At 34.5% G+C, this 13660-nt stretch overlaps 1 protein-coding gene across 4 annotated transcripts; it reads right to left on the reverse strand.

Annotated features, from left to right (window-relative positions):
• Window positions 1–535: 535 nt before the first annotated feature.
• LOC144547621 (ARM repeat superfamily protein) lies at window positions 536–10654 on the reverse strand. Of its 4 annotated transcripts, none has more exons than XM_078296312.1 (30): window positions 10444–10653; window positions 9350–9486; window positions 8968–9236; window positions 8355–8515; window positions 6821–6886; window positions 6448–6577; window positions 6257–6366; window positions 6057–6152; window positions 5831–5954; window positions 5533–5600; window positions 5274–5360; window positions 5037–5189; window positions 4866–4961; window positions 4661–4720; window positions 4225–4346; window positions 4029–4116; window positions 3817–3921; window positions 3612–3713; window positions 3448–3500; window positions 3307–3370; window positions 3087–3221; window positions 2895–3007; window positions 2721–2814; window positions 2412–2631; window positions 2193–2323; window positions 1918–2064; window positions 1708–1836; window positions 1483–1581; window positions 1294–1332; window positions 536–1177 (listed from the first exon to the last, which is right to left on the reverse strand). In XM_078296312.1, exons 3-30 carry the CDS (start codon window positions 9206–9208, stop codon window positions 1040–1042), a joined length of 3171 nt encoding a protein of 1056 aa, XP_078152438.1. In that variant the 5' UTR covers window positions 9209–9236; window positions 9350–9486; window positions 10444–10653; the 3' UTR covers window positions 536–1039. The 4 variants fall into 4 exon arrangements, with proteins under 4 accessions (XP_078152438.1, XP_078152436.1, XP_078152435.1 ...); XM_078296310.1 differs by having other exon boundaries at window positions 3612–3716; XM_078296309.1 differs by having other exon boundaries at window positions 3612–3716; window positions 8968–9486; window positions 10444–10654.
• Between the last annotated feature and the right edge of the window lie 3006 nt (window positions 10655–13660).

The raw sequence follows: 13660 nt of genomic DNA on the forward strand, positions 1-13660 counted from the left end.
CTCATTTAGTGATACCTATTTTTCAAAAAAGAAAAGAAAAAAAATGAATCTCTGAGAAATGACATACTTTTACAAAATAATTTAATACTTCTGAATAGTTAAAGGCTTAAAACTCTAATGATCTAATATATACATTCTCATAATATAACTGTGCAACCTAATTAAACCTTGATGAAATGTAATGGACATTCTTAAAATCTTATATTTTACTGTAGTACTTGTGCATCTAATACTATATATGTAAGCAGGTAAAGTAGCAGAAAAAGTATTTGTATATTTTTCTTCATATACAAGTCTATTACTTACCACATTTTATGATAAACCAACCTGAATTAATCTGAACCAAACCAAATCAAGCCATATCCTAAACCTTACTGGAACCAAATCTGAACCTACCCAGACCGAACATTAACTTCGAACCCAAATAAATCGTACCCAACTAAATTTGAAAAGATTATGCACTAAAATATAGGAAATGATCAACATCTATGCATCTTACAAGAAAATGATCAAAATATCCATATAAGCTGATAGATAAAGCCATAAAATAATTCTAACACTAAATCGAACAAATTTGATTTTACATTCAAATAAGCACCACGTCTCACAAGTGCACATGTTCCCTTTTTACTCTCCTATCTAAGAAAAGAATTTAAGGATAACAGGGTCAGAGCTGATTTCCTCGAGCCAAACCATAAGAAACAGCGATTCTACCTGTTGCACAAATTTAGTACAGTTGCTATACAACGAAAAAGCCCCAATTCACCTCTCCCACATCTCATCATTCCCAGTATATAACCAGCACAACATCATAAATTTAATTTACACGCACAGCGCGGGACTATTTTTCTCCTCCATGAATTAAAGCAGCAAGAAAAAACCAAAAACAGCATATCACTTTTTTTTCCTCCTATCCTTAGTCATCAATGTTAAAGCTAACACTGGAGATGGCACAAAATGGTATTTACAAACTGAAAGTGCAGTCAAGTCTAATTTTCTTCATTTTTTTTTTCCTTTTGCAGAATGTTAATCTACTTTCCTACTTGGCACGAAAATCATGCCTAAAAACAGTGAGATTTTGAGTAAATTTGTCACGGTTCTTTGATTCTAGACTCATAGTGACGTCTGCCATTAGCTTATCAAAACATGCTGAGAGGCGCTGTTGTTGGTCCACTGGCTGTAAATTCAAAATTAAACAGAATTTTTCTCTGCATTAGAAAATATGAAACTCGGAATTGTAATAATAGAGAAATGGTCAGTAATGTCTTTAGAGAGATTCAAGTTTTCTCAAACCTGTGAAGCCAAAATTTGATCTCTCAGATCAGCATAAATCTGCAGGCCAAAAGAAACATTCACCAAAGTCAAAAGAAACGGAAACAATACAACTTTTAAAAAAAAAAAAAAGGAAAGAAACGAAAAAACAGGGTGGGAAGAGAGAGAGAGAGACGCTCCACCCATTTTTTGAGAGATAGTGGACATTACCTGCTCGCTAATCAAAATCATACTAAGCATAGGTCTACTAAGGCTCCACTGATTTCCTGTATCTTCAAATAATACTATCTCAAACAGGCTCTTCAGCATCTACAAAATCCAGTCCACATTATCATACATATAACAAATAATTAACAAATTATTAAACTTATTTAAAAATAATAATTAAAAATTTAATTAACTAATTATTGAAGGGGCATATAATGGAAAACTAACTTCAGGGAACAAGTTTGGGCACTCGGCTACATGCCGTGCTAGATTTAGAGCGGCTTGAGATGGAGGTCCTTCTGCGGCAGTTATGTTGTTGAAATAAAATGAGGCCAGGTTATCTATAGCAGATGCACACTGCACAGAAATATCAATTGACAAAATCAGCATTTTAGTCTCCAAAATTGAGAAGCCGAAAAAATATGTAAAGACACAGACCTGGGATGCTATGCCAGTATCCAAACCCTTTAACCCTGACTCAAGCGAGCTAGCAATATGCATGAAGGTACTTGAATCAAGATTCAAAATAAAGGCTATATGGTTGCTGAATAGAACCTCGACATATGCGAAGTATGCTTTTGATAGCTGAAAGACGAGAAAAAAAAAATAGAAAAAGTAAATAATTAAAAATCAATCTTAAGTCTGGACAACAATTCAACATCAAGTGCATAATGGAATATAGAATGGAACTCATTTATAAAGCCAAAATATACCTTCCTGTAAGCCAATACATCTGACAAAGGAATAGAGAGTGTCATTTTCAGAGATACATCAAGTGCATCTGCAAGTGCTCTATCCCCATACAGCTCAAAGACACCGAAATTCACATAATTCCCCGCCATGGCTGCACATACATTGCAAAAGTATTATTTTCTTTAAATTTTTATATGAAACAAATAACAATAAAATTAGTGCACAAGATATAAAATTACCCCTTGTGAGGATGGTCAGAGAAATCCAGATCCCTTTGTACTTGTTGGCATACATCTCAGCACTATTGGGAAGGGTAAAAATTCTTGAGCCATAAGCCACAATCACCTTGCTAACCTCTCTAAATAAAAGGATTCCATTTGGAGAAGAGCAATCAAATGTCAGCCTCTGAGCCTTGTTCAGAGCAAACTCTGCCATGAACTTCAACAGAGGTGTTGTCACCTGGACAATTTCCATTGCAAAATGGTTAATAAACTCACCTTACAAAATCACAATATAAAATTTACAAAAATAAAAACACTAATAACGACCTGAGGTACATCAGCCCAAATAGAGATGGCTTTCAAAAGCAGTGGCATGTGAGATGGGTACATCCAGTCAAAAAGCAGCCCATATGTCCTTCGGCTGAGCAAAGAAAATAATATTCAATAATACATAGACATTACAAAGATATCTTAACCAAAATATTTTACTTGAGAATGCACCTGTTTGTTGCCATGGTGATTCCTCTTAGATCTCTCATGAGGCCAATGAATGCATGTTTTACCGCATCAGTGCGAAAAGCAGCTTCAGGCGTTGCCTCCAGACCGACCACGACCTACAAATGCATACTTTGCCACATCAGAGCATGAAAAAAGAGAGCTCTATCTGCACATAGCAGTGCATACGATATATACCTGTAAAAGGGGCTCCATGAAAGCTTTGAATTTCACATGACCTTCCTCCATAAAAATCAAGTAACCGAGGATGTAATAAAATGTAGTCCTACTTCTCGAGCATCTATATTCCTCGAGAAAAGGGAAATTTTCCCTCTGTAGAATTAAAACAACTATTAGTACCTTGCAAAGGCACAGAATAGAATAATACAGCACTGATAACAGGATAGGGGGAACTCACAGAGTGATTTCCAATTATGAATTTTATACTATCCAGCTTAAGCAACAGCTTTCCAGTCATATAACTGCAAGCATTCCAATAAGTCAGAACATTTACAAATATAAACAGGTTGTAAAAAAGAAGAAACAAGAAAAAACTTACCCAGATGCCAGCTCTAGGAAAAGGTTTAGAGTATGCTCAATCACCTCTTCACACTACCATAAAGCAGTACAAATGCAATTTATTAGAGGGGAGAACAGAGGAAAAAGAGAAAGGGGGGGGGGGGTCGCTAATTGATTAAAAGTATTAATAACCGGGACAATTACCTCAGTATAGTACTTGAGATTAGTAGCAATTTTACCAATAATCACATTGAGAAGAACTAGATGATCATTGAGACCAATAAGCTCAGTCAATCTTGTATATAGCTGCTGTATGAAAGTAAGAAAAAGGTAGGGGAAATGACACTCGATGCAACCAAATTACAATCAGATAATTTTCTTTTGATTGTATCAGGTTTTTGCTCATTACCTTTGAAGTATGTATAGCTTGGTCACCAACATAAGATTTTCTGAAGTTCTGGTAAAAAGTAAGTATTGCACGGTCTAATCTTTGCTTGCTTATATCATGATACCTCTGGCAAGAAAAGAAATATTTCATGTAAGAATTTTTCAAACAAAAAAAATAAAATAGTAAAAATTACAATTGCGAGAAAGTATGTCTCTAACCAATTCTCTAATTACCTGTGCATGGAGACCGCTATCCGTTATCTTGATCACCTGTAAAACCCGCGCAGCAAGCTCCGCATCCATTAACTCTTGTGACTCAGTGCTATAAATAATAAAATCGAATCCAAAAACAAATTATCAACTTCACAATAAACAAAAAGTAGATGATCAATAAAAGGTAAATTCATTGAAAGTGTCAACTATAACATACGTAGAACTAATAGACTGTCTGATCTTTAGGATAGCAGCAATAATATGAACAAGCCATGTAATCTGCCCTTCAATTACATTCAGCTCAGTTCCATCTCCTGAAGCCGGTGTTGCTGCCCTTTCCTATAAGCAAACACATAACCAGGGTTTTTTACATATGTTTGTTCTTTCAGTCCCAATGTGATCTTATGTGTTGTTGATAATTTTCCCATTTGCAAAAAAAAAAAAAAAATAAATAAATCTTTCATTTTCTGTTTGCTTTACTTTATTTCTTCAACTACAGCATTTGGACTGAACAGGTTGGCAGACAGCCATAGCTGGTATTGTGATACCTCACAGTATAATTAGTGGCCTAATAAGCAAAGCAGTAAGACAAACTACAAAAAAAAAAAATTCTTGCTCCAAGCACTTAGAAGTATTTTAAATAATTGTCATACCGTATAAGCTTGGAGAAGAGGTTCCATGATTTTTATGATGTAGAGGCTGGTTCTTTCATACTGCAGTTCACATAAATGTTGAATATTACATTAACTTGTTCTGACATCATTTTCTTTTCCCATGTAAAAGAAAACAAAGAAAGACAATGTTTGATAAGCATCAGGAAAATAGAAGCCAAAACTAAGAAACTAAGTTGATAAATACCTGAAATCTACAGAGATAAGGGAAGCTTTCAAGCTGGTCTTGAAGAAGTTCAACATTATCCAAAGGATTATCTTCCAGGTCATCCGAGAAACCAGCCTGACATTCAATCTACGGCTAAGAAACATATCATATAAAGCAATGATATTAATACCAACAGGATAAAACTCATACCTGAACAGAGTTAAATCTAGAGCTGATAAAACCTTCTGTAATTTTTGGCACAGTTTCATCTAACAGACTTGGTGTGTCCCCCTTTAAATAAGGCACTGATGTTACCAGCCTTGACCAAAGACCCAGAAGGTAGTAGACACTGCTGCTGGCCCACTGGGAAAGAGAGAAAACATGAATATAAATAAAAATTACTAAATTACAAGACCAACAACAACAACAAAAATTTAGCAAACCAACCTGCCATGACTGAAGTGATTTTGCAGTAAATTCCGCAACTAACCGTATCCACTCACCATAAATTTCAACACTCAGCAGCTCTGACAACTAAACCGAACAAAAAAATGTCAAGCAAGCATGCGATTTTGACAAGTTTTCATATAAGATACAAAAGATGAAGAATTAATTATGTCTTAATTTTTATTAATTGAACAAAATGCCTTAGTAAGTCAAGCGACAAAAGCCTTCCACTCTTGATAAACTGATAAAGAGGGTTTACCTGATAATTAGCTTTGAAACGACCCAGCAAGCGGCAAAACTCATGGTAGTTGTCATGATTGGCAAGGCCTGAAACAGGGGAAAAATAAATATGTGAGTTCAATGAAAACCAACAATATTCCATTTGTGTAGTGCAAGACGACAGCAGGACCAGCAAAGAGAGTATTTGTTATTTTAACTTAAGAGCAAAACTAAAAGATGAAATAATATAAATAAAAAATTATTTCCATTGGCGTTTGTTGACTGCATATAGCAACAGATGACAAATAAGTAAAATAAAGCAGACAACAAAGTTGAACCTTGGCCAGTTTGAAGTATCTCTTTGGTGCCGCCCATCAAATGAGAGAGAAACTGGGACCTTGAAGGATCATCAGTAAACAGAGAGCGCCTTACGGAAGCCAGTCTAACCAAACATTCTAAAGCCTGAAAAAAAAGTAAACAAGAAAATAAATTGTACAAGTTGTTCAGATCTGAGAAGGAAAGGCATGAGAGGGGAAAAGGAAATCCTTAGTATGGTTAACCTACCTCTTTTGAAAGGGGAGGCTCGGTGGTCTTATAGTAATCGAAAAATATCTGAACAGTTGAAGGGTCTTGTAATAGTGGCTTCCATGAAGATGGAATCTACATAAATTATCACAGGGAAAAATTATAGCACTGGATGATTGGGAAAAGGAAGAAATAACTGTTCAAAATAGAAACCAAGACCAATTCATAGATTTACAAACCTGTACTGTACCAAACTCGTCAGAGCTTTCATCAAGAGACATGCCGATAAAATCAAAAGACAAGCACTTGAAGGCAAGTGACAGAGTGAGCTGCCTTAAAGCGGCAGGTACTGTATGACAATCAGACAAGAATGAAATGCAACAAAACTCAAAGAGTAAAAGAGGAAGTCTTTAACTAAAACCTTCAATACCTTGCACATTTGCATCACTATTGAGTTGGTGCAAGGAGGTGATAGAAATCTGGAAGATTTGTAGAAGAGACTGATCTCTAAATGAGGTAGCAACTTTGCGATGAAGAGAAAGAGGCATCCCCGGAATTGCCTGTTGCAATAATAATGTCAGTCTAGGAGATTATAAATTTTACACGCAGTATATATAGGGATACATGAATCAATAGGGGCTCATAACGGCAAACAGTGTTTTCGGCAAAATAACAATTCAAATATTAACATATATTTTTTTTTTTTGGTACTTGTGAAAAGACAATCGGTCACACAAACAGATAGGTTGCATGATTGAATAAAATGTTCAGTGTGAGAGAAATTCACATCTTTTTAAAACTACCTGGTTCATCTCAGAGACAAGTTGATTTAATATCTTCAGACCTATTGCATAGTGATCAGAGGATGCCTAAAATTGAAACGAGCACAAAATTATATAACACTAGAGTCTGCGACCAATATCGTTAAAAGAAAATCAAGAAATACAAAACTTAAAATAACAAATAAGAATGGAACAAATTACATCTGCATCCATACAGGAAATATTGGAGGAGGATATAATCACAAGCTCGTTATGTAGATTTGGTATTTGGATAGGCATAAGTCGGTCAAGTGTCTAATACACAAACCCAACTAAAGAATTTAGTAGTTGGGTCTAAAGCATTTAATTTATTTTTAACATGTTAAATATAAACTTTTATGTCATGTGGGCAGGGTGGTCAAGAGAGGCTTGATTCTACACTAACCCGACACGACATTTATGATAGAATTCAAGCCGTATATATGTTATGTAATAATCTCTGAACTATAAAATCCTATAAAACCTAATTTCTAACCCTAATCTCACGCGCCGCCGAATAGCATCCCTTTACTCTCCCACCCAGTCAAAAACAATATAACCTAATAATTTAAGGTATTTTTAGACCTTTGATTTTGAGCATAATACAAGCACGCATAGAACATAATCTTAAAATTGAACTCTTAATCGCTCCCTTGCTAGCCAAAAAGCAGATGGCCACTATCCCGGTAACCACTAAGGTAAAAACTCTACACTGAGATCTTTAACATATTCCTTTTTGGTAATGAAAAACAAGCTTGCCTTCACTAATCTATAATCAACAGCAGGATCTCCATCAATGGCAAAAAAATACGTGTCCCTACTCAAGTGAAACTGCAAACATGGGAAATCCTAATCTCAGTTTATATGGTTTCATGATTTGCAAGAAAACCTAATCTTGGTATTCAGACTCTCTCTAAGGTAAGCTCGATCTCCTTCATATTACTTTAATTATTTTATTTTTTCTAGATTTCCCAGAAATGAGCTCCCACGTGCTCAGTTGCTATGTAATGTTCTTTAGCTTTAGAATATCCAGCTTTCTGGTTATGAGAATGGCCTCCCACATACTTAGTTGCTTGATCAGATTTCCAAATATTCACTGTTAGATCTGACAAGCAATTTGTGGATGCCTTGTCTGGACTTAGAAAAGGAATTATTTGACCGTCACTAACTTTCAAAAATGAAGATATTTCTTAAAAATCCTCTGTCATACAAAGTGCCTAACAAAATTATAAAAAAATGTGCATCATTATTTTCGTAACTAGAACGACCAAGAAATTCTTGAAAAAGAAAGAGTATGCATCCGTATATTCATAAAACAACAAATAATAACAGCAATATTAGGGTCAGATCAAATTTGAATAAGCTTTAAACAGAGACCCTAAAATACTTCTCTCTCATAAGCTAGGTTTCACCTGAGAAATAGTGCCAGGCATTTTTCTAATTTTTAGCACCAAAAAAATAGCAAGGTTTCTTATTTGCAGGATGTTATATTTTTTTCTTAAGTTGTTAATTAATTTCATCGAAATAACAAATGAACCTGGCTCAGGAAATTTGTGGCTTCCTTAGCAATATCTCTAAACCGTTCCTCCTCCAACCACCCAGATTTTGTGATGCGACATAAAAGCTGTATTAGCGATCCTGTCACAAAGCTCTGCAACTCGGATCCTCTGGTAGCTAGATAGTTTACAACATAATTCCCTTCACATAGACCACAAATGGATCAATTTTAAACACAAAAAAAAAAAAAATAGAGAAGTCTATGTAAAGGAGCTCGAGAAATAGGTGAACTTCACTTAACCTGTCAATACTGTGTTAATTTATGGGACCTAATTTTGATGTCTAAAATAGATAAATCGTAGAATGTGCTGTTGAAAGATCAATCATAGAAGTCAAGCATAATGCATAATCTGACTTAAGCATCGAAAATATTAATCCACATGCATGTGCATAATAAATATACATAGACAGCTACAAATTTATGCAATTATAAATAACCAGAACAATATGTAAAGGGTATTATGGTTAATATACAAAGTAGGTAATCCTATATTTCTATCAAAGACATTCACAAACAAACAAAAAAATTATATTTTTGCATGGACTCAAAAAGCATGTAACAATTATATGTAATCAGAAAAAAAGAAATTTACGGATATCAAGGCGCAGTTGCAGAGAAAGAGTTTGACCGGCAACTTGCTTCAAGAGGCTTGAACTGGCCAACATGAGCGCATAAGGAGTTGAAGCATTGTCTAGAATGTATTGGCATTGTGCAATGTAATCTGAGTTCTCAGAAAAGCACTTGAGTGCACTTTCAGCATGTGCTCTTTCCACCGAGTCCTGTGAAGTGTAGAGCCTCTGACATAGCACTTCCAGCTGTGCTAGGCTCTCCATTGTACCAACACGCAATGCAAACCAATTGCTGTTACAAGTACCAGTGAGAAATGCAAGTTGCAAGAGCAAAAACAAATGGATTCAGGAAGGGAAACTATTTCAAAAAAGAACAAGTTTACTTATTCAGGATTGTTGCATTACATTAGTGTACAACAATAATACTTTCAATTTCAATACACTATCAAGAGAAGCTCAAAGAAAAAGAGAAAAAGGCCCCGTCAAGTAATTGTTTCCTAAATGAATCCTCAGTGCAATGCTCGAGAGGAAAATATACAAATCTGCAAAAGTAAAGGAAATGATATTCAGTCAATAGTGTGAAAACTTATTCCTATCTATGGTTTATTTCGTACCATACATCGTTGAGGATTAAGAATTTGGGGCCAAATGTAACTCCATGAAATACTATCACGTTCTCCAATGTTGATTTGAATATCAAAAGTTAGAAAATATAATCGTCAGTGTAAACCTATACCTATAGTCCTAACAAGGCTCAGTAAAACACATTTTAGAAAATACCAAATAGCATTTGAAAAAATATCTAAGGCATAATCAAGAATAAGTTCTAATTGGTTAACAAAACTTTTTTGGAAATATGATTATTTTCTAAATATGGTTGATTGCTTGAGAGATTTCAGATGTCTCTTTATCAATTTAGTGAAGAAAGAACTCACACTCATGCACATTTGAAAAATGAATTAAAAAAATGATTTATCTCCATTAACTTGAGTTGATTGAAACTAGAATTTTGCCATTCTTTCTATTCTTGATGAAAACAGAAACTAAAAGAGCATCACTTTGTTTAGTTCCTTTCATGGCAAGACTAATCAAATATCCAAAGAAAACCCCATTTTCACTTTCATCAAACTTGCATCAGCCTTGCGCTTCAACTTGGTTAAAAAGTTAGTCGAAACTTTTAATCAACTATGATCAAATTTCGTTCTTTTTGAGATCTCCAGTGTTTACTGTATAACAAATTCTGTTATTTCGGCCTTCTTTGCCCAATCAGCCAACAAATTTCCCCCACATTTGCCTGGGTTGATTAAAAAAAACCCCAAAATTAACATTACCAGACGAAATCTAAAGAAAAGTTCCCATCTCTCGATCAAAGAATTTCCTCAAACAATAAAATTCAGCACGATTCTAAGACCTCAATCCAGTACACGATCAGAGGCGCAATCTCCAATCGGTAGAAATAGTAGATGAGGTACTTGTCGGATTGGGGAGAAGGTGGATACCTTGTTGAGAGGAGACCCTTGTTAGTTCGTTACTATCTCTTTCGCTCTATTTTTTCTTCTCTCTTTTGTTTTCTCTCTGTCTAGATCGTATAGCTGTCGGAAGAAAGGATTTAAATAGTTGAGGCTCAGATCCGGGGAGAGGAGAGAGAGGCTGAGCCTGAGAGGTGTGGCGTGAATAGTACGATGCGTTTGTGTGCGGGGCTGTGTATCCAGCTTACAGAAAGATAGCAAAATAAAATTAAAAGGGAGTCCCTTTGAGGCCTGGAACAAACGCAAGCGAGAGAAAAAAGAAAAAGGGGGAATTTCACGTATACCCCTCAAAAACTTCAAAATTACGTATTTCCCCCTCTAAAGTTTGAAATTACGTATTTCCCCCTCTAAACTTCAAAAACTCACAAATTTACCCATTTTATTGTATTTTATATTAAAACTCATTCTAAAATCTTAAAATACCCATTTTACCCTTTATTAAAATCATATAAAGCCCATCAAACTCAAATTTAAATCTAAAGGGTTCATCTACCGTTTGATCCGTGTGCATCGCATTAAGATCTGTGCATAGTGCTTCAATTTTGTGTTGATCTAGCATGCACGGATCTTAAAGCAATATTGATTGGTGCGCATCGCATTAAGATCTGTGCAGATCACATCAATATACGTGCGTGTTCACATCAAGATTCGTGCTGATCTTGCGCATGCATATTTAAAAGCAATTTGGATGGTAGAAAAAATTTCCAGATTCAATTTTGAGTTTGATGGGCTTTATATGCTTTTAATAAAGGGTAAAATAGGTATTTTAAGATTTTAGAATGAGTTTTAATATAAAATACAATAAAATGGGTAAATTTGTGATTTTTTGAAGTTTAGAGGGGGAAATACGTAATTTCAAACTTTAGAGGGGGGAATACGTAATTTTGAAGTTTTTGAGGGGTATACGTGAAATTCCCCCAAAGAAAAAAAACAGCGAGCGATAGAATCGTTAATCGCCAATTTCGATACACAGGGGTAAAGATTTTAACAGAGTAGATTTGACGTCAGACAGCGCACGGACTATAGAATCAAAACAGAACCGAATATGAATAGTGCGCTGGAGGAAGCAAAAACTACTCTGTTAATATCTTTACCTCTGTTGTAGCGTGACTGACAGTGCGTCCCTACGCTTGAGATTAAATTTTTGGGTTTTCTTCGTCTACCATGTCATGTTGCGTGTCTGGACCAACATGTCTACATTTTGCAAGTGCTGGTATTTATTTATTTATTTATTTTATTTTTTGGGAGGGGGAGGGTGTTCAAGTGCTAATATTCAAGTCGCGATTATTATCATTAGCATAGTACAAACTTTAATTGATTTTAGCATTTTTTAATAATTAAAATCTTGTTTGGTAAACTAGGATATGACGTTGGAATAGTGATAGTGGGATGCTCTGAATAATAAATTAAATTTTCTGATAGAATAGTATAATTTGGAATAGAAGTATAATAGTATTGTGCATTCTCAAAATGTTAAATGATTCAAATTCATCTTTTAAAGCTATTATAACAGTTTAAGTTCACGAACCCTCTTAATGTGACGAATTCCATACTAGTTTTTAAAAAATAAAGCTTAAAATTGAAATCCAACAATTATAGACATGATATGAACAACAACAAAAATATCATGTCTATAAAAAAAAAATGAGAAAATCCATACATGTTTTCCTTTATATCAAGTTACTTGAAATTCAATGGTCTGAAATTTACAATTTTTTATGCAATGTCAATCATTACTCAAATTTTATGAAAATTTGACTGTTAGATCATTTATATGTAAGAAAAAATAAAAATACACTTCTAAATTTACTTTTTAGTTTTCAATTTTCTTTGAATTACTTTGAAAAATCACAAAAAAAATATTATTATTTAGTGATGGCACTTTTTCAAGATAAGAACACACAGATGTAAAAAAATATCATTTACATGGATTCATATCCAGTGCAATACCTGACTGAGTACAATTGGATCTAAGTCGTTTTCACTTGGCACGAATCTCAAAACAGATCCCTTATGTTTAAATAGACACTGAATTTTAATCGCTCAGCTGAAATTTAATAACAGAGGATACGAGTCCATTTAACATTGTCTACGGTGACACAAGTAAAAAAATTCAACGATTGCAAACTGGTGATTTAAGAAATAATAAATGTAAACGATGTACAATGATTTAATGAGTGTATCTCGGTTATAATTGTATCATTTAATGATATACATGCACAGTTTATTATTAAGTCACTATGAAAATCTCCCTGATCAGAGTTAATTTTCTGACTTGGTTTTTCTCAAACAAACAAAAAAAACTTCTTGTGTAATAATTCAGGACAATGTATTTGACAGTATTTTTCAGACGAAGGATTTTAATAATTTGATTACGTGTGGAAAGGTTTGGAAAAAGATGTAGAAAGATGGTGTCCACTTAAATTTTTTTCCCAATTGTTTTGACTTTAAATTAGTTTCCCCGACTTTTTATTTTTGGGTCCACTTTAATTATTTTTTTTCCCTATTTTTTCCAATAGAAAGATGTAGAAAGTTGGTGTCAGTCTAACCACAATTTGGGAAAAATTATGCTGTAGGTCGTCAAATTCATAAAATCTCATGAATGTAGTAAAGGAAATCACATGTGTACGTACATACGCTATTAAAATTTATAGTGCATTTACATATTTTCAAACAATGCTTGCAAATGTGTCCTCTAGGTTGCGCGCACGTCTCACATACATGACAAGAGAAAAGTTTGTGGTTCATCGTAAATATCCTTATTAGTTACTAGTAATCGTGCTCGTGCACAGCAACAGGAGCAAATTATGTAGTAGAAAATATTAAGCTTCTTAATAAGCATGAGAGATAATTTAAATTAAATTTGTAGAGAAAAATAGTTAAATGATATATTTATCTACAAGATAACACATGTGAACTCTAGTGTAGTGGTAAGAATTTTGACACCAACAGAATCCCGCATTCAACAGAAAAAAGAAAAAGAAAAAGGGTGCGCGGTGCACAGGCTCGGTCCGCAGGTGCCGTGCGTGGTTCAGAAGCGTGGTCTACAGGTGCGGCGCGTGGTCTACGGGCACTGGGATCATATGCGGTGCGACCAATGCATACTTAAGTGTTGAAGCTCATAATTTGGAAAATTCATCTATGTGCGATTTGAAAATTCAACGGCTGAGTATCATTTCGAAAAAAA

This window comes from Carex rostrata, chromosome 31 (genome assembly GCF_964058835.1).
Source record: "Carex rostrata chromosome 31, lpCarRost1.2, whole genome shotgun sequence".
NCBI classification, from domain to species: Eukaryota; Viridiplantae; Streptophyta; class Magnoliopsida; order Poales; family Cyperaceae; genus Carex; species Carex rostrata.

What these genes read in the sequence shown, in the direction of transcription:
- LOC144547621 (XM_078296309.1), bottom strand. Translation starts at nt 9,208, where the DNA reads ATGGAGAGCCTAGCACAGCTGGAAGTGCTATGTCAGAGGCTCTACACT. An exon ending in TTGTCTCTGAGATGAACCAG is followed by an intron (nt 6,578 to 6,820) that starts GTAGTTTTAAAA and finishes TTATTGCAACAG; the next exon opens with GCAATTCCGGGGATGCCTCT. An exon ending in ATCAAATTTTGGCTTCACAG is followed by an intron (nt 1,178 to 1,293) that starts GTTTGAGAAAAC and finishes TTGAATTTACAG; the next exon opens with CCAGTGGACCAACAACAGCG.